This window comes from Silurus meridionalis, chromosome 14 (genome assembly GCF_014805685.1).
Source record: "Silurus meridionalis isolate SWU-2019-XX chromosome 14, ASM1480568v1, whole genome shotgun sequence".
In the NCBI taxonomy this organism is placed as follows: Eukaryota; Metazoa; Chordata; class Actinopteri; order Siluriformes; family Siluridae; genus Silurus; species Silurus meridionalis.
In genome coordinates, this window is record NC_060897.1 from 4135827 (window position 1) to 4157808 (window position 21982).

At 40.9% G+C, this 21982-nt stretch overlaps 1 protein-coding gene across 1 annotated transcript; it reads right to left on the reverse strand.

Annotated features, from left to right (window-relative positions):
* Window positions 1-132: 132 nt before the first annotated feature.
* tubg1 (tubulin, gamma 1) lies at window positions 133-16769 on the reverse strand. The gene is made up of 11 exons (XM_046865613.1): window positions 16590-16769; window positions 13740-13852; window positions 11575-11742; window positions 11386-11454; window positions 10149-10228; window positions 8558-8684; window positions 5195-5281; window positions 2610-2759; window positions 2134-2286; window positions 1870-2031; window positions 133-1178 (listed from the first exon to the last, which is right to left on the reverse strand). Exons 1-11 carry the CDS (start codon window positions 16636-16638, stop codon window positions 981-983), a joined length of 1356 nt encoding a protein of 451 aa, XP_046721569.1. The 5' UTR covers window positions 16639-16769; the 3' UTR covers window positions 133-980.
* Between the last annotated feature and the right edge of the window lie 5213 nt (window positions 16770-21982).

Consider the following 21982-nt stretch of genomic DNA (forward strand, 5'->3'; position numbering starts at 1 on the left):
TGCCTCTGATTTTTGTTTGCGCATGCGGCTGGAAAAGTCAGATGTCCCAATACTTTTGGTATCGTAAATTGTACGATTAAATCACAGAAAAAAACAAACAATAAAAAGTGAATAATCGACCAGTGAAACCTCTTGTCTTAAAAAATCATTTATTTGAGTGAACACAACTATTTACAGTAGAAAAAAAATGGATGGAGAGAGACTGAGTAGCTCCGAGAGACCGCACGGCTGCGCAGGAAAGACCACGAGAAGGGACGAAATATATATATAGAGAGACTTAACGCCAACACTGAGGAACCCGTGAAGCTTTCAGAAAGAGCTTTGCGTTTTCTACGATACAGTCGTAGTCCTGCTGAATGTAAGAGCTCGAAGACGTCTGATTCGACTAATCTGCTCGTTCCTGAGCTCGGACACTGAAATGCATGGGATTTGTTTCTGTACTCGGATCAGCTGCATGACCCGGGACCTGATTTGAAGGATTCTTGTGGTGGGAAACCGCTGGAGATGAAGACGGATGGTGATTATTAGCGAGATTAATCGTCTTTATTAAAAGCTTCCAACTTCCATGACGAGTGAACGATCGATCCATGAAAAGCCACAGCACTTCCTGATAGGAAAAAAGTGTGTGTGTGTGTGTGAGACAGAGAGTGAGCAAAACAGAAAAGTGCAGTAATGGATCTTTTCTTCTCTTTGCCTTTTTCCCTTAGTGGGTTTATCTTTTTTTCCCCCTACAGAGCCGTTTTGCGAGACCACCCTGCCTTATCTGCTTATTCAGGACCCTGGATGTGTGTGTGGTCCTTACTGTAAATGTGTGTATGGAATGAAGGATAAAGGTTTTTACTATAGACTGAAAGAGAAAGACTGATACACTCTGGTGCACACACACACACACTCTTGTTTACACATTCAAACAAGGAAATGAAGATGAGCATTTAAGTCCAGAGCCTCTGAGTGTGTGAGTGTGTGTGTGTGTGTGTGTGTTACTGCTCCTGTGCTCCCCAGGAGATGTAGTCGGGCCGTGTGGCGGCGCTGTACTCGTCTATCAGGTTCTGCACGACCTCACGCGAGTTGTCCAGCTCGTCGAAGTTGTCCTTGAATATGTCCTCCTTGCGGAACTGCTCGAGGAAAGCCTCGCGCTTGCGCAGCTTGTCGTACTGACGGCACGTCCTCTCGAACAGCTGAGCGAGGAAAAGGGAATTACTTGGCAACACAATCGTAGATACATTAGTACAACATCCGATCCCAATCCAAAGCTTCTTTCTTTTCATATTTTTATTTACAGCATTACCATAAAAAGCTGTAGATTTATGTATAGGGAGAAAACCTGGATGTTCAATGTGAAATCAGACACCCCCATGGAACCCAAATGGTACAATCCTTGTTTTTATAAAACCTCTGTGACACCACTGCTGCACCGAGTGATTATTCAAGCTACTTTAACCTCTTCCTTTGGGGTAGACGGGTTATTCTTTGATTTCTAAATGTTGGGTTTTTGTGTGTGTGTGTGTGTGTATAATATTTAATTAATTCCAATTAATCAATAGAATTGATGACACGGCTGAAACGTGCGAAGCGCCTCGGTTGGGGGCAAATCTTCACGGCTAAACGCTTCGCCTAGTTTCACTTCCAGCGGCGAGAAAAAAAGGTGCGGCGTAAGCGTTTCTCTGTAAACAAAATAAATAAATAAATACAATTCACTAATTATCTGTTATGCGAATGGAATGTACACCGAAAGGGCGTTTTCGTCTCTGTGACGTTCCTGAGTCTCGGATGAAAGCCAAGCTATTGCAGCATAACGAGCATTTAGAAGTGCTATTAGGAATGAAACCGCATGCGCATGACATCGCAGGGCTTTGGGGCGGAGCTTACCGAGGAAATGCTGGTGTGATTGGCCATCATGAGGCCGCTGACGCGATGAGCCGACGGCAGGTAGGGGGACTTGCGCGAGAGCGCTACCTGAATGCTAGCGGGACCCCACGGGATAAAATTGGCCAGCTTCCTCTCTCGGATTCTCTGGAGGCTCTTGTGGACCTGATGGATGGGACAGATAGAGAAACAGAGCGCGATCTTAATGGCGACTTGTTGACCCCCATAACAGCACAGTGCTCGGATTTTTCACGCACACACGCGTACCTGTGTAGGATCCACCTCTCCCTGGATGATGTTGAGGATGGCGATGTAACAGTGGTTGGTCTGACGATCTCGCCCCGTGGACACCATGACGTTCTTGGGCTGCAAGAGTCTCCGCATCACATCCAGGACCGTTGTCTTCCTCACACTCGCTACCTACAGAGTTCAAAAGAAGTTACGCAAAATATCTCTCATATGCCTACGACATTCAAAGACGTCCTGCACAACCGTGTGCCTCCAACGTTGTTTCCGAGCCGTATCGGGTTCTTGTAAGCACAAACTTGGAGGCAGACAATTGTATAGGTCTCTGGATGCAGTAAAATGGAATCCACTTAAACTAGGAGAACCAAACCTATTCAAATGCCAGGTCCATGAAGATATGCTTTACAGGGGTTGGCGTGGAAGAACTTGAGTAGCCTCCTATAGAGCTCTGACCTCAATCCCATTGAACACCTTCGCATGTGTAAATAACTACTTACTGATTGGTCAGTGGTCAGCGGTGTATAACCAGTCATGAGGAAGTGGAGACGAGGAGTGGGGATGAGTGACGCGATCAGACCGATCAGATCGTTGTTCATGTATCCAGGGTAACGAAGCGTCGTCGTGCTGGCAGACATGATGGTGGAGACCTAAAACAGAAGAAAAAACAATCTATAAACAATAAAACCAGTCAGTATGTTAAAAACACACATGATCGGCTTGTCTCTTTGGGACGTCACCTGTATGGGGGTCGAGATCTCGGTTTAATGTTTGAATCAAATATAAGAACTGGGGGATTTTGCTGACTTGCTCGTGCAAGTTTGAGTATTTCGGATTCTGCTGCTCTGGGAAATCTACTTGTAAAATTACCAGATCTGTTCGAGTTGACAGAAAGTCTACAGTAACACATAACAGCACTTTATTCATCATCCTTTTTTTTGGCTGCTCCCAATAGGGGTCTCCACAGCAGATCATCCATCTCCATACCACTCTTAACATCTGCCTCTTTTAAAACAACCGATTTCGACTCGATTTAACACAATATGATGCTGTGCAATTCAATACGGTGCAGACGGTTCGCTTTTATTTCTTCGCTTCAGAAAAAAAAGATGAAAAATAAAGCCAGACGTTCTTTTCCTGTTCTGTCTGCGGGAAGATGCAGCTCTACCTCTGCCATGTAAATCTGTATTCTATGCGACTCTCAGGACACGCCTCGCTCTCCGTAGAGAGAACGCGCTCGAGAAACAGTTTAGCGATCTGCATATCAAATACTGGTCCCAAATTATTGGTCACTTTCTAAATAATAAAACTATAGCACAGCTACTAATAAATATAAGTAAATAAAAAAGCGAATATGTTAAAAAGGAATGCAAATGCTGACTTGTATCCGATTTATACTTTTTTAAATGCTGTGCATACTTTTTTTAATATGGTCGTCACACAAATTTCAATCAATGCAATAAAAAAAAAAAAAAAAAAAAAACAAGAATATGAATTTGTGCTTTGAGTTGAACCTCACTGTGCACCGTCTCAGTTATGAAGGTGTGTCCATTCCTGGCCGCATGCCGAAATGCAGTTTTTTCGAGGCAGACAGGTGAGACGGGTTTCTGATCTACACCACTGATCACATGGCGATCAAAGTCTCGAGGCAAAACCGCTGTGCTCTTCAGCTAAAGCTACACACTCGGCCAAAATGCTGAGAAGTAAAAGTTAAAACTTTCCTCCCAGAGGTTATCCATCTGTGCTTCCGGGACCGGTATGTACAGCCATGAAGGTGTTGTTCCCCCTACAGTTATTAGTCTTAGAATAAAACAATGTGCTTTTTATCCATCTATAGTTACTTATATTGTTAGCCAGTGAGCTATAGCTCCTGTTATCACCTCACGTTTAAAACAATTAAATAACAGAATATGATGTTACAAAGCAACCACAACGTAACCTTCTATATCCTCGAGATGTTTTGAAACGTACAGCTTCGTTCCTTCTATAAAGTTTACAATTCGCCTTTACAGTAGAGATGATAATGGATCAGAACGAGCTCTTTAATATAACCATGTGATCTGGTGACAGAAAATGAATCAACCAATCAGATCCAATAATTCAACAATGCTGTGTTTTCAATAACGAATCATTCTGAGACTCTCATATCAACATTATTGATCTGAGACGGACACTGGATTGAAGTCCCTCAAATCTAATCAAAGTAAACTGAATTGAAAGCACACACACTGAACGATTTGCGAGTTCAGTGTGTACTCCGATTCCCATCTTTGACGAGGAAAAGAATTCCTCACAGCTGAGCTGTCAAGACGATAAATATTGGAACGGAATCTATAAAGCCGTCCTTAATGGGGATGAAAGAACAAGTGGTGATTTTTTACGGGCATTACTGATGAGTGAGAGCGCTAGAATCTGTGGTTTAGCCCACACTTACATTCCTAAACAAATGTCCTATTAGTCTCACTGTACTTTCTGAATAATGCATGAGTACTGAACAATATGCTTAATAATAAGCCTAGGGGGTGCGATTACATAACGTGGGGCTATGATTTATTATTCGTCTTTTTGTTGCCTGGGTGAAAAAAAAAATGAGAACAATACAAGCTGTGTTAATAAGTTCAGGTCCATCCATGAGATTGGAAGAAAATGAGCCTTTAACTAGGTAAGCAATGCTGCCGTCGCAACCCGCAGGGGAAAAGTACACAGATTTCACGGATACAAACTTCTCGAACGTGAAAGACGTTTTTCTGATGAGGCTTCACACTCGCGCAACCGGTTTCGCCGTCTTTTTCGAGTGTCAGCCATTTATTTATCACGGATTGCTTGACTGTGACTGTATCACGTGAGCTTTCCCCAGTGTGGCTATAATAAATGTGAGCGCTCTTACAATTACTTGATCCGAAGGTCTTGAGTTCAAATCCCAGCCACACCAAGCTGCCACTTCTGGGCCCCTGAGCAAGGCCCTTTACCCCATAACTGCTCAGTTGAATGTATGAATGAGATCAATGTAAGTTGCTCTGAATTAGGGCATCTAGATAAAGGCAAATTACATTAATGTAAATATAAACACATCGCGTTGTCTCACCAGTTGGTTGATCTGAGAGAATGAGGGATTCTGGATGTGCAGTCTGTCTGTAGCGATTCTGTTCAGAGCCGTGTTATCCAGCACCACCTGAGACAGAGACAGAAAACATGATTATATATGTGCCATTTATTCAAATCCGGGTTTCTGCAGGTCTCACCAAATCAAATTTAAGACTTTTTAAGATCTTTAAGAATGAAATTTAAGACCTACATCACAACTGCAAAAACACACAAACACGTTGTTAGCGACTGGCTTTAACAGAGCCCTGGTGTACAGGCCAAAAGAGAGATTCCTGATAATAACAAAAAGCTGATTGGATGTTGCATGTTGGCCTCGTTTGGAATCGTAAAACAACTAATTATATTTGGACCAGTGAAACAAAGACCTATAACACCTCTGAAACAACAACAAAAAAATTCGAAAGTGCTGCGGGAGCATTTCAAAGAGCGTTAGATGTAGCCTTATATGGACATCAAAAAATTAAGACAGCAAATTTAAAAGACAGACTTTTTTAATTCCTAAAATTTATATTTTTTCATTTGGACATTTTTAGTTTTAGACTGTTTAATAAAGACTGTTATTTTTAGATTTTTTTTTGGGGGTCACTATATGCACTGCTAACCTGGACATGTTACATATCGTCCGCTAATACACGGTCAGGTCATGTCAAGTCAAATCAAATCAAGTCAAAGTCAAGTGAAATCAAATCAAAAGTAAATCAAGTCAAAAGAAAAGTCAAAAGTAAAGTCAAAAATCAAGTGAAATCAAGTCAAAAGTCAGGTCGCTTTGTCATTTCCACCATATGAAATAAGACAACGTTCCTCCAGAACCCTGGTGCTACATTAAACAACATAAAGCTACATAAAAGAACACAAAGCTGGGGACTAAAAAAGAACGAAAGAGAGGAGGAACAGCATGAGAACTTCCTCGCTAGTACGATTTCATCAGACTCGTTAGTTCCTGCACTAACTGAATCTGCATGAGAAGAAATCGAACCTTGCCTGCCGGCCGTTTTAACTCGATGAAGCCAGCACGGCCTTCAAACATCGGATAATCACGTTAACTAATCCACGACTGCTCTGTACACTGGTTTGATTTTTAGAGGGAATGACCACAATGTTGCAGCTTTCTACACGTTCACACAGCGTTATGAGAAGAGTTCAGGGACCATGAACTTACAGCTATGCTTACACACACACAAGGAATTTGACTTGGCGTCAGGAGCTTTCAGTGCAGAAGTACAGGCAGTGTAACAGAATAGTAAACCAGACAGTTAAATAATGCAATATATACAGAGTAAAAAAGTTGTTAAATAAATGTACATGTTATTAACAAGTGTTTACAAATGGACCATTTGGATTCTATGTACAAACGTGTCAGTTATGATGGACAATGTGTAGTTCTGAATATTTCAATTGTCCATGCTGATTATAGCCTTCAGAAAAAAAACTGTGCCTGGCTGTCCTGGTGGTCGGCCCTCTGTAGCTCTGAGTAAAGATCTTGGAGATTGGGCGGTGGGGCACCAATAATCCTCTCAGCAGTCCTGACCGTCCGCTGTAGCCTCTTGATGTCTGATTTAGTAGCTGAACCAATATAATCAGTTATAGATCTACACAGGACAGACTCTATGATGGCCGAGAAGAATTGTTTCAGCAACTCCTGTGGCAGGTTGAATTTCCAGGTTGTGGTGGTTGCACCAGACAGCCAGCTCTTTAACCTCCTGTCTGTAAGCAGACTCGTCTCCATCCTGGATGAGGCCGAGGACTGTAGTGTCGTCCGCAAACTTCAGGAGCTTGACAGAGGGGTTTTTAGAGGTGCAGTCGTTTGTGTACAGTGAGAAGAGCAGTGGGAAGACAACACAACTCTGGGGAGCACCAGTGCTCATAGTGTGAGACCTGGATGTGAGTTTGCCCAGCCTCACTATCTGCTGCCTGTCTGTCAGGAAGCTGGTAATCTACTGAGAGATTGGGGTGGGCAGGAGTGATGGCATTAAAGGCCGAAATGAAGTCCACAAACAAGATCCTTGCGTAGGTCCCAGGACTGTCAAGATGTTGCAGTATATAATGCAGTCCCATGGTGGGTAGGTGAATTTGTGAAGTGCAGATCAGAGAGGGTTGTTGATTCTCCACAGACTGTGGGGGTGGTGTCTTGTACTTGGTGATGTTCCTCAGATCAGTCAATACTGATGCTGGGTCATTGGCTGAAAACTGTTTTTGTCAGCTTTTCAGAGTAGGTTTTTTTTTAGTCAATCTGATCTCTTTTGTTAGTTTGTTCCTGGCCTGGTTATACAAGATTCTACCCCCACTTCTGTAAGCATCCTCTTTGGCATGATGAAGCTTTTTGAATTTCCCAGTAAACCACGGTTTATCATTACGGAATGATAAGAATGACCTGGTGGGGATGCGCATATCCTCACAGAAACTGATGTATGAATTTACAGTCTCCTTGAGCTCGTCCAGGTCGGTGACTGCAGCGTCAAAAACACTCCAGTCAGTTCAATCGAAGCAGGCTTGTAAATCCTGCTCTGCTTCATTAGTGATGCTCCGTTTCAGTTATATGTTCCACCAGCTGTTGCAGCGCTGCGCTCACACACACGTCTGAAGGAACGTACACTCTCGCGGCGAGTAGAAAGGTTTACAGTTTATGAACAGTGCCTCTAGATTAGGGCCGCATAGCTTTTTTATCGTTGTTACAACATTCTCATCTCATTCTAGCGCATCATATACAATTGTGTGCTTTCAAGTTTGTGTTAACATTTTTGGGCCACGTGGCTGGTGGAAAAAAGTCGAGTGTACTTTTGTTTGTATCGAGTATTTTTCTATTTGATTTTTTTTCCAGATAACGAGAAGCATTTAATGTGGAAGAAAAACATTTATAAAAAATAAACTAGGCAAACAAACGCGAGGAAAATTATAACGGGAAGAAATTTTTTTTTTAATGCATATAAGAATAAAACTTTATTATTATTTTTTTCCATCCAGATAGAAAGATTATATGCAAAAATGATATTTTTTTGTAATACATATTTGCAATAATATCTGAGGAAAATACTAGAACAGAACTGTCTTCCTCTCCTCTGTTTTTTCCCCCTGTGCTAGGGTTTTTTTTTTGGGGGGGAGCGGAAGTGAAGAGGGGAAGAAAGAGAGGTCTGTCTTGAGAGCCGGATCGAGTAACTGCGAGGGCCGAAAGAGGAAATGTGCAGTTAGCTGGGCGAGCGGTGGAGAAAAGAGAGACGCCCTGTTCTACTCTGCACACTTTCAGCTTGTGTTGACTTTGTTAATTTGTGTATATATATTTATACACTCTCTTGCATGTGTGTGTGTGTGTGTGTGTGTGTGTGTGTGTGTGTGTGTGTGAGCTCACCACACAGTCTGCATTCTGGGTCAGTCTTTTGAGGGTGAGCAGGGAGTTGTAGGGCTGCACAACCACATCACTCATTTCATCCTGGTTAGGAAACACAGAGTAGGTCTGCACCAGCTTCTTGGGATATCTAAAGTTGGGGGGTGCAGTGGAGGGGGTGTGTTGAAGTGAGAGGAAGAGAGATGGAAGAAGATGTGGAGAAAAACTAAACAATGTGGTTCATTGTCTTAGAAAGATCAGCACCATGTTTATTTAGGCAGGGTCATGTAATACAACCTGATCTGCAAATCAATCACTGTGACCACCTTTTTTCTTTGTATACCAGAAAAATATCGGGAATAAGTTTTTTTATTTATTTCTTATCCGCTTTTCGTGCCAGCATCCCAAAAGAAAAGAAAAAAATAACCTGACAATGGAGACTTCCTCCGTTTACATTTTAAGCATTTAGCAGATGCCCTTATCCAGAGCAAAGTACAAAAGTGCTTCGAAGTCTCCATCAATGAATAAATTAACACTGGGTTGCAAACTTGGGATACCATCAGCCTAAAACTTGGTTGGGAGGAATTATAGCACACGCTATTGTTTTTTTTTAAAACATAGACATAAAACAAACACAGAAAATAAATGCTACAAATCCTTCCATTCATGTTCAATAAACATTTCCTTACAAAGAAAAAAAAAATGCTGGAACTATATGCCAAAAACCCATACCGATAGTTTTTCCGGGCCGCGACCATTACGAGAGCGGCCTCTAGAGGAGAATCACTGACGCCGCGTGCTGTTAGTTTTCACGCGAGACTGCGCACTGCACGCATAGCGCATTATATTTAATATTTCAAATGTATTTGTTAAATAATTATATTTATTCATTCATATATTCATATTTCTTTTAGCACATTTTTATGAATCGGTTATCGGCAGGTAGGATCCAGCCTAGCCTATCGGTATCGGTTGACCTCAAATAACTACATTAGATTACTGTGTATATGACATGTCCTCCATAAGAGTCTCTGTGTACTGTATAAGTGTCACAACAGAAACGGAAGCATTAATATAAAACTGTTTATAGCTTGTGGAAAATAAATCCGACCAGTCGGATTTGGACGATGCTGTGGTACCTTAATTGTCTGATTACTTTAAAATTATTAATACGGAGTCACAGATGAGGTCTGCACTGAATTTGTTTTGTTTCTAGAAGTGTTCAATAATTGAAGGGAAAGAATACACACGTATATATGTTTTATTTACAAATAAAAAATAGTTTCCTGTTGTGTTTCCTTTCTAATTAACGAGTGGAGGGTAAACGAAGGCTCTGCTAGCATGTTTCCTGATAAATCATCAGAGCGAGAAAAGGCGTGTGCGCGATATAGTTGTGCGTGTGTGACGCCGTGTGTGCGCTGTAACACGCGGAAAAGAAGTAGGTCATTACACGGACGGCTTTTGATTATCCTCACCTGGATACTGACAATGCGCAGGGTGGAAACTCAAGCAGCAGTGTAGAGTTACAGCACAACAATGGGAATGAATAAATGAGGCGGAGTACAGTGTGTGTGTGTGTGTGTGTGTGTGTGTGTGTGTGTGTGTGTGTGGTAACCTGTCATTAAGTTTCTCCAAAAGGTAGGAGCCAAGACCAGATCCTGTGCCTCCAGCAATAGAGTGACACAGCACAAATCCCTGAAACACAAATAGCACAACAGTTAGTGTGTGTGTGTGTGTGTGTGTGTGTAGGCAGCTGCACACTGTACACTACAGGATAAGACCATAAGGACTGTATTAGGTGAATACACACACACACACACACACGACACTAAAGTTAAGGAATTGAGTAACCGTGTAATTGCAAAAAAAAAAAAAAAAGCTGGGTCTCTTATTTATTTACTGGGTGGGACGTTTCCGCTTGTGAATTAAAAGGGGAAAAAAAGCTGTGTAATAACCCCCTCTCTGCGCACGGTGTATGTATACACGTGTATACAAATGTCTGCGACACGAATACAGAGCCGTACAACTAGTTGCGGGAATCAAAGCACGTCACTGCTCCATCTGGAGGTGATCAGGGCACAGGTCGAACCGGAAAGAATGACATCAGGAGAATTTCAGATCTGGTTTATGGCGCACACGCATATATAAAAAAGTTAACGATGCATCGATTTAAACGTTGCACGTTACACATTGGCGATCGTATCACGATCCATCATTTTGAACATATTTGCATCGCTTTATTTATATATAATTATTAGAAGAAGCGCTATCCTTTTATTATTTAGGGAAAAACAAATGTCTGTTTCTCAAGCGCGTTCTCTCAGCACCACTGCTGCTACGTGAATGCGATGTATCACAACACTACGGAGACCGAGACGTGTCCTGAAAGTCACATAGAATACAGATATACAGACACTTAAGTAAATTGATGTCTGTCTGAACCAAAGAAATAAAAGCGAACTATTTGTAGCATATTGCACAGACTCATATTTTTCCATTGGATCTCACTACGTCGTAATTGTGAACCGTGTCGCATCGGTAGCTGCTTCTTATGTACCTTAGTGTATCGTATCATTGGCTATGCACTGAGATGTGAATTGCATGGGCCTCAGTTACGGAGATGCGCATCCCTACATTCCATACAATAATCTTTTATACTGCAATAATACAACAATCTTCCATCTTTATCGTAAAATAGAAAAAGAAATTATGACAAACTAGTAAAAAATAAAAAATAATTAATTAAAAAATATATATATAATTTTTTTAAATAATTGTTCTAGACATGATTCTTATGAATACAATTAGAGGAAGAAGAAAAATAATAAGAACGCATATGTTCTTGTGCACACCTCCAGACTGTCACTGCCATCTGCTTCTCGATCTATGATGTCAAAGATGTCCTCATGGATCTTCTCCCCCTGGAAAAAAAAAAAACAACAAAAACAACCAAGTTTAAGCGCTTCAACTGGACACACACGCTAATGAAATGCGGTGTTAAAAAAAAAAAACACCAGAGCATGTTTAAGAGGCTGCTGAACCTGAGAGAAGCCGCTGGCCCAGTTATTTCCTGCTCCTCCTCCATGCTCGGAGAGGTAGATGTTCTCAGGGTTGTATAGGTTAGCATAGGGCGAGTTCAAGATGGTGTGGATGACTCGAGGCTCCAGGTCCAGGAGAACGGCTCGGGGGATGTAGTGCTCGTCGTCCGCCTGTAGGGGGAGACATGGCACATAGAAAAAAAGCGTTCAAACCCATGATACAAAGTATTTTGGATGAATGTTGCTGGTGGAACTAAACTGCATGACCATTGTTGTTGCACAGCTTCAAGAATTTCATTTAAAAGCAGAAATTCCTGACAATTTATGAATCGATAAAATGAATAAATAAATAACTATGTGGTGTGTTTCTTTAATGAAGATATTTGTGAAAGTATGTTGAAATTAGTAGAACATATCTTTAGAAAATTTGATATTAGATTCGATTTTTTTTTAACATACAAAACACACACACTTACATACACAGCTGTATTACCCAAATGGAGTCTAACAAACTTTAATGTAATTATTCCACTTGTGCTGATTTAATTGATTACACAATTGATTTTTTTTTTTTTAAGTGTATTTATATCAAGAGAATCACAAATCAAGAACAATTTCCAGTACAGATTGGGTAGTGACAACATTATATTGAATATTTACAATTTTATAATATGCAACTCTAGTTTCTTTGATATATTAGCTTTTTAGGAAAGCATAGGTTCTTTAAGATAGTTTTTCCACACAGGAGCTATGATATTAGCCTACATCAGTCAGAGGGTTGTTTCTTTACTTGTTTTGCTTGACCTTAGTGCAACTTTTGAAATAATGGGTAAAGTTTTTTTGTTCCGCAAGGATCTGTCTTAGGCCCATTGTTTTTCTCTTTATATATGCTGCCTCTGGATGAAATTATACATAAACCTGTTATTAGCTTCCATTGATACATGCTCCTGAGGTACCAGTGACCACTGTTCCTGCCCCTCTTCTCTGCTCAGATCTCCCGATTCATCCCAGCCTCTGGTGTTCTCTTGAATTGGAGGCCACTCTATGCAGCTGGGGATGTTTTCACATTTACAGTCTGGAGATCCATGAAATTACGGAGTAACACCAAAGCATCGAGGATGGATTTGGACTGTACTTAATGTCAACAGTCTGCTACACTGACTCAGGACTACAGTTTGCATTTGATCATAATCACTGCACACCTCAACATCAATTAGCTCTAATGAATGGGCATTTGGTGCCACCCAGATGAGGATGAGGTTCCCTCTTGAGTCTTGGTTCTTCTCAAGGTTTCTTCCTTATGCCATCTCTGGGAATTTTTTCTTGACACAGTCGCCATCGGCTCACTCATCAGGGACAATCTTACACTTTAAATAAATACATTCTTATTCATTCTTTATGAAGACATTATGTGTAGAAGCTGCTTTGAGTCAATGACAATTATTAAAAGCTCTATACAAATAAAAATAAACTGAATTAAGGTAGACGCAGTTGTGCACATAAGCAGTACACACTGTTTCTGGAACAGGTCGAAAATCCACAACCACTTTGGAGTCTAACCTACTGTACATCCGAATGTTTGCTTTACCTTGGGAACACTTTGGGTCCGGCTCCCTCTACTGGTCATCATCTCTAATACCATCATTTCTGTGCATCTTCTGCTCCTCCTGATTTTGCTTCACTAACCAGGTTTAATGATCTTTAATGGAAATCCGAAATGAACACGTTCCTTATTTAGGCCTGCTTGCTCTTTTCGTAACTTTCACTCTTCTGGGAAGACTTTCCTCTAGATTAAAGAGCAGCCGTGGAAAGCTGTGCTCTTTCAGCTACAACAGCATTAGTGAGATCAGCAATCATTGTTGGGATGTCAAAGAAATTCTAGTTCATCCCAAAAGGTGTTCATTGGGAGATCATGGCTCTGTGGAGGACACTTGATTGTCCTACTCCCACCTCAGCACACCATGACCACATGGAGCACAGGGAGCTTCAGGAACACAATCGTGCTGGTGAAGGTTTTGGGGCATATAAGTTCCAGCATAGAGAAAGATATCTATGTGGGAACAACTTACAGCTCTGATAAGTCAGGTGTCTACAAACATTTGATCCTACGCAGGTATATTGATATACACTGAGTCAGAGATTCGAAACCTCTGTATGGATTTTGTTACCTGATAGAAGAACACATCTTTCCGGTCCGTGCCCTCGGTGGCGAACTCCTCCACGATGCCCTCGGGGCTGATGCCGTGCTCCGCACACAGCTGTTTCCAGAACTCGAAACCAACTGCAACAAATTGACACGTGAGAACGCTTTCATTACCCAAATGTGATGAATGTGACCAATTAACACAAAGGATGAGGGTTTAATGTTCAGCTTTGCCGTTGTTTCAAATAAGCCCCATCACGTGTATGTGAAAAGTAATGTAAAAATATTGTCTAACGTCATAACGTTTCCTCTGTGGTTTGGGGATTGTTTAGATTTGACAGGTCAGACGTTGAACAAACGTGTCAAATGCAAAATATGCTGGATGTCTCTTGGAACCGGTAGTGGAAGCACCACTAATTTAACTCAGGATCTGCGACAAAGAGCTGAATGGGGAAAACTGCTTAAAGCTAAAATTACTGTTAATTAGAGCAGATAATACAACTAATTGCTAAAATCGACATAATTCGCTGTCAACATGGTTTTCAACTTGCCATGTGCAAAACAATACAGATGTTGAGTTACACAAATTGTTTCACCTTCACCTTGCACACTCAAATGCAGGTTTTGTTTTGTTTTGTTCAGAAAGAAACAACCCAGCATGAGTGAATTTTTTCAAAGGAGAAATCCCTCATGCACTCCTCAACAATCAGCTACTTAAAACTTTAAAATGTCTTAATTAAAATCAGTATGTTTAAGTACACTTATGCATAGAAACCCTGAATTAGCATTTTATATAGTTATAAAAGCAAAACATCTCATTTAAAAATTAAAGTTTTTATCCGATTAATCGATTAACAACAATAAAATAATCGTCTGATTAATCAATGATCGGAATAATCGCTAGTTGCAGCCCTGCTGTTGATAATACTACTCCTTTTAATTTGCTTGATTGCCTTTTTGAGTAGAATGAGACGTTAACGTTGGTTAAAAGGGTAATTTCTTGTACTGTGTTCATGCTTCATTTAAATTGCGCAATATTTAATTTAATGCATGTATTCCTCTACTAACGATGGAGATACGTTACGTTATAAGTCGAAGATGGTGCTATAACTGTGACAGTGTTTCCTGCTTCAGGCTGATTTATTTTCATTTTTGGAAGACGTGATATTACTGCTGTTTGAAGCAGAACACAAATACACACTGAGACAACTTTACTCCGTCCACCGCTAGCGAGAGTGTGGCGTCTCACAGTGCAAGAGTTACGCTCATCCCAGCTGCCCGTCTGACGTATCATACATCCTACACTGCTGCCTGCCTGAAATTTTTACTATTTTTTACAATTTTGTCGTATCGCTCCAAGACAATAAAAAAATCTTAACTTGGGGACCAACAGTATTCCACTCAAATCTTCTGTAAATATATTTAACTCGAGAATTTGTTTGTTCAACATGATGACCACTTTATTAACGGCGTGCCCACTAAAAATACAACACTCTTTAACCAGATCATTTTTCAAACTACTAATAAAGACAATGTTACTTCAGTCATGTTGTCGTTGAAGTTGAATAATTAAACACAAACTGAAGTCATGAATTGCATTCTGAAAAAGAAAAAACTTTTTCACCATATCGCTCAGCCCTACTTTCCAGGCTTCTTGATATCATTCTTAATCACAATGAGACCAATGAAAGAGAGCGCTTTGGAGGGCTCTCTATATCGCTGTTGGCAAGCTCTTCATCTGTTTTACTGCGAGACTGAATCGCCTACGGGTTTCATTGTGAGAGTCGGTGTCGATTTCCGATTATGCGACAAGTGCCAGAACAATTTTTCAGTTGTTATAACTGAATTTGACCAGAAACGAGATATTAACGTATTATATTGCACAAAAGTTTGTGGACACTAAGTCATATGCACTTTCTGGACATCCAATTTCTCTGTTAAAATAACCTCCACACTTCTGGAAAGATATTCCACTAGACTTGAGGGTCAGGTGAGATTTGAGGGTCAATCACATTCACCACAAAGGTGTTCCTTACGGCTGTGGGTCAGAGCTCTATAGCAGAAGATCTTCCAATGCTGCGTCGTCATGCTGGAACAGGTTTGTTTCTCCAAAGGGAAAATTATTTTCTTTTGCTCTCACATTTGAAGAAGACCTGTCCTATAAAAGTCAGGTACTTTTGCACATGTGGTGTAATTGATTTTGCACTGATAATTATATTGGGGACTCAATGACATGAAAAGTTGTGATATAAACATTATATAATAGTTAGATAATATAGTTGATTACTCAAGTCATCTTTATTGAATAATATCTTTACACAAATGGCCTTCGGGTGCATTTGTCCTGAATTATTAATTGATAACTATATTGACTGGTTTTGCATTACTTCATTTATATCATGAAAACACCACTTTTGCTTCGTTTGCCACTATTTCCTACAGAGCATCAGGTTTATTTCACTACACTTGTAAAGATAAGGGTAAAGCATTAATAATATAGACTATTGGCTGTATTCTTTGAGTAAAATAGAAAGCTATGGTGTGTTATAAACGCATGAAGTTGCATAAAATGTGCGCGTGAGTTACACCTTCAGCGCGCGCGCCTCTTACAGTACACCCTTAAATAAAGAAAACAACAACAACAAAAAAACAGCAGTATAAATAAAGGTGGATTAAAAAGTACTATTTTCACCTTGTAACATATATAAAGAAACTAATTTCATTCACACATATATTCCCAGCATCTCGTCAGGACTGTAGACTTAACAACAGTCGGTACATTTGAGCTATGCTAACACCGCTAGCCCCAGGAATGCTAACATGCTAACTTCAGCTCGTCTCAACGAAAAACTAAACGCTTCCCAACGAGCCTTACTCTGATTCCCGCACTGTCCCAGCTGCAGCGTGATAATCTCCCGAGGCATGCTGGCTGTGGTCGGAGAGAAATGTAGCGGAAGAAGGTTCTGCTGAAGTCTCCGCTCCGGCGCTGCACCCAAAACGTCTCCCGATTCAACACACCAAAATACCGCACAATTGAGTGGGAGACTCACTGCGCATGCGCCACAACACGACTAACGTCCGTTAAGAGCGTACTGCGCATGCGTTGCGCCGGTCCCTTCCCCGAGGAAACTGCTGAGGGCCGTTATGATTAGATAGATAGATGATAGATGATAGATAGATAGATAGATAGATAGATAGATAGATAGATAGATAGATAGATAGATAGATAGATAGATAGATAGATAGATAGATAGATAGATAGATAGATAGATAGATAGATAGATAGATAGATAGATAGATAGATAGATAGATAGATAGATAGATAGATAGAATTCTTTGTTGCTAGCTGGGTGGATAGATAGATAGATAGATAGATAGATAGATGATAGATGATAGATAGATAGATAGATAGATAGATAGATAGATAGATAGATAGATAGATAGATAGAATAGATAGATAGATAGATAGATGATAGATGATAGATAGATAGATAGATAGATAGATAGAATTCTTTATTACTAGCTGGATAGATAGATAGATAGATAGATAGATAGATAGATAGATAGATAGATAGATAGATAGATAGATAGAATTATTTTTGCTAGATGGGTGGATAGATAGATAGATAGATAGATAGATAGATAGATAGATAGATAGATAGATAGATAGATAGATAGATAGAATTCTTTTTGCTAGCTGGGTGGATAGATAGATAGATAGATAGATAGATAGATAGATAGATAGATAGATAGATAGATAGATAGATAGATAGATAGATTTGTAAACATAAATAATTAAATATAAAAGAGGTGAAATTCAAACCTTCAAGGCCACACATTTATTCATGACATGCTTTCTTTACTCAGTTCCAAAACCTTGATCTTCCTCTTTTCCTCCTTCCTGGTGGCTCCATCCTCAGCATTCTCCTACTGATATATCCCATGCCCCTCCTCTGCACATGTCCAAACCATCTCCATTACTTTGCACTGTTGACCACAGGTACCTGAACCTCTCTGCACCACTCCACTGCCCTCCCTCTCATTTACACACATGTACTCTCTTACTCCTACTGACTCTCATTTCTTTTCTTTCCAGCATGTACCTCCACCTCTACAGGCTCTTCTCAACCTTCTGCCTACTCTCACCACAAATCACAATATCATCCGCAAACATCACAGTCCACAGAGATGCCTCTCTGACCTCGTCCCTCAACCTGTCCATCACCACTGCAAACAGGAAAGGGCTCAGAGCCGATCCTTGATGCAGTCCAACCTTCACCTTAAACCAGTCTGTCATTCCTACTGCACACTTCACTGCTGTCCCACTGTCCTCATACATGACCTCCACCACCCTCACATACTTCTCTAACACACTCTCCATTACTTTGCACTGTTGACCACAGGTACCTGAACCTCTCTGCACCACTCCACTGCCCTCCCTCTCATTTACACACATGTACTCTTACTCCTACTGACTCTCATTTCTTTTCTTTCCAGCATGTACCTCCACCTCTACAGGCTCTTCTCAACCTTCTGCCTACTCTCACCACAAATCACAATATCATCCGCAAACATCACAGTCCACAGAGATGCCTCTGACCTCGTCCCTCAACCTGTCCATCACCACTGCAAACAGGAAAGGGCTCAGAGCCGATCCTTGATGCAGTCCAACCTTCACCTTAAACCAGTCTGTCATTCCTACTGCACACTTCACTGCTGTCCCACTGTCCTCATACATGACCTCCACCACCCTCACATACTTCTCTAACACACCTGACTTTCTCATACAATACCATCAACATTCTCAAAGAAAATAATGCGCCTGTGGTGCTCTTTTTGGCATGAAACCACACTGTCACTCACAGATGGTCACCTCTTCTCTCAGCCTGGCTTCCACTACTCTTTCCCATAACTTCATGGTGTGACTGATCAACTTTATTCTCCTGTAGTTACTGCAGGTCTGCACATCTCCTTATTCTTGAAGATCGGTACCAGCACACTCCTTCTCCATTCCTCAGGCATCCTCTCACCTTCCAAAACAGATAGATAGATATAGATAGATAGAATTCTTTGTTGCTAGCTGTGTGGATAGATAGATAGATAAATAGATAGATAGATAAATAGATAGATAGATTTGTAAACATAAATAATTAAATATAAAAGAGGTGAAATTCAAACCTTCAAGGTCACACATTTATTCATGACATGCTTTCTTTACTCAGTTCCAAAACCTTGATCTTCCTCTTTTCCTCCTTCCTGGTGGCTCCATCCTCAGCATTCTCCTACTGATATATCCCATGCCCCTCCTCTGCACATGTCCAAACCATCTCAATCACACACCACTCACCTTGTCTCCAAAACGTCCTACATGCGCTGTCCCTCTCATAAACTTGTTTCTAATCCTGTCCATCTTTGTCACTCCCGATGAAAACCTCAACATCTTCAGCTCTGCTACCTCCAGCTCCACCTCCTGTCTTTTACTCAATGCCACTGTCTCTGAACCATACAACATCTCAGGTCTCACCACAGTCCTATAAACTTTCCCTTTCACTCTCACAGATACTCTTCTATCACAAATCACTCCTGCTATCACTCTTCTCCACCCACTCCACCCTGCCTGCACTCTTTTCCTCACTTCTCTAACACACTCTCCATTACTTTGCACTGTTGACCACAGGTACCTGAACCTCTCTGCACCACTCCACTGCCCTCCCTCTCATTTACACACATGTACTCTTACTCCTACTGACTCTCATTTCTTTTCTTTCCAGCATGTACCTCCACCTCTACAGGCTCTTCTCAACCTTCTGCCTACTCTCACCACAAATCACAATATCATCCGCAAACATCACAGTCCACAGAGATGCCTCTTTGACCTCGTCCCTCAACCTGTCCATCACCACTGCAAACAGGAAAGGGCTCAGAGCCGATCCTTGATGCAGTCCAACCTTCACCTTAAACCAGTCTGTCATTCCTACTGCACACTTCACCGCTGTCCCACTGTCCTCATACATGACCTCCACCACCCTCACATACTTCTCTAACACACCTGACTTTCTCATACAATACCATCAACATTCTCAAAGAAAATAATGCGCCTGTGGTGCTCTTTTTGGCATGAAACCACACTGTCACTCACAGATGGTCACCTCTTCTCTCAGCCTGGCTTCCACTACTCTTTCCCATAACTTCATGGTGTGACTGATCAACTTTATTCTCCTGTAGTTACTGCAGGTCTGCACATCTCCTTATTCTTGAAGATCGGTACCAGCACACTCCTTCTCCATTCCTCAGGCATCCTCTCACCTTCCAAAATAGATAGATAGATAGATAGATAGATAGATAGATAGATAGATAGATAGATAGATAGATAGATAGATAGATAGAGATAGATAGATAGAATTCTTTATTACTAGCTGGATAGATAGATAGATAGATAGATAGATAGATAGATAGATAGATAGATAGATAGATAGATAGATAGAATTATTTTTGCTAGATGGGTGGATAGATAGATAGATAGATAGATAGATAGATAGATAGATAGATAGATAGATAGATAGATAGATAGATAGAATTCTTTTTGCTAGCTGGGTGGATAGATAGATAGATAGATAGATAGATAGATAGATAGATAGATAGATAGATAGATAGATAGATAGATAGATAGATTTGTAAACATAAATAATTAAATATAAAAGAGGTGAAATTCAAACCTTCAAGGCCACACATTTATTCATGACATGCTTTCTTTACTCAGTTCCAAAACCTTGATCTTCCTCTTTTCCTCCTTCCTGGTGGCTCCATCCTCAGCATTCTCCTACTGATATATCCCATGCCCCTCCTCTGCACATGTCCAAACCATCTCAATCACACACCACTCACCTTGTCTCCAAAACATCCTACATGCGCTGTCCCTCTCATAAACTTGTTTCTAATCCTGTCCATCTTTGTCACTCCCGATGAAACCTCAACATCTTCAGCTCTGCTACCTCCAGCTCCACCTCCTGTCTTTTACTCAATGCCACTGTCTCTGAACCATACAACATCTCAGGTCTCACCACAGTCCTATAAACTTTCCCTTTCACTCACAGATACTCTTCTATCACAAATCACTCCTATCACTCTTCTCCACCCACTCCACCCTGCCTGCACTCTTTTCCTCACTTCTCTAACACACTCTCCATTACTTTGCACTGTTGACCACAGGTACCTGAACCTCTCTGCACCACTCCACTGCCCTCCCTCTCATTTACACACATGTACTCTCTTACTCCTACTGACTCTCATTTCTTTTCTTTCCAGCATGTACCTCCACCTCTACAGGCTCTTCTCAACCTTCTGCCTACTCTCACCACAAATCACAATATCATCCGCAAACATCACAGTCCACAGAGATGCCTCTCTGACCTCGTCCCTCAACCTGTCCATCACCACTGCAAACAGGAAAGGGCTCAGAGCCGATCCTTGATGCAGTCCAACCTTCACCTTAAACCAGTCTGTCATTCCTACTGCACACTTCACTGCTGTCCCACTGTCCTCATACATGACCTCCACCACCCTCACATACTTCTCTAACACACCTGACTTTCTCATACAATACCATCAACATTCTCAAAGAAAATAATGCGTCTGTGGTGCTCTTTTTTGGCATGAAACCACACTGTCACTCACAGATGGTCACCTCTTCTCTCAGCCTGGCTTCCACTACTCTTTCCCATAACTTCATGGTGTGACTGATCAACTTTATTCTCCTGTAGTTACTGCAGGTCTGCACATCTCCCTTATTCTTGAAGATCGGTACCAGCACACTCCTTCTCCATTCCTCAGGCATCCTCTCACCTTCCAAAACAGATAGATAGATAGATAGATAGATAGATAGATAGATAGATAGATAGATAGATAGATAGATAGATAGATAGATAGATTTCTTTGTTGCTAGCTGTGTGGATAGATAGATAGATAGATAGATAGATAGATAGATAGATAGATAGATAGATAGATAGATAGATAGATAGATAGATTTCTTTGTTGCTAGCTGTGTGGATAGATAGATAGATAGATAGATAGATAGATAGATAGATAGATAGATAGATAGATAGATAGATAGATAGATTTTTATGTCTTCTAGACTCCTCAGTAATCTACTCTGACTCGGTAGTTCACTTCAGCATGGAGGGAACAGGGAGGAGGGTGTCGGTTTGAGACACCGCCCTTGATGTTTTTTTTAAACACGCCCCACACTGACTCGCTCAACTCCTACTTCCG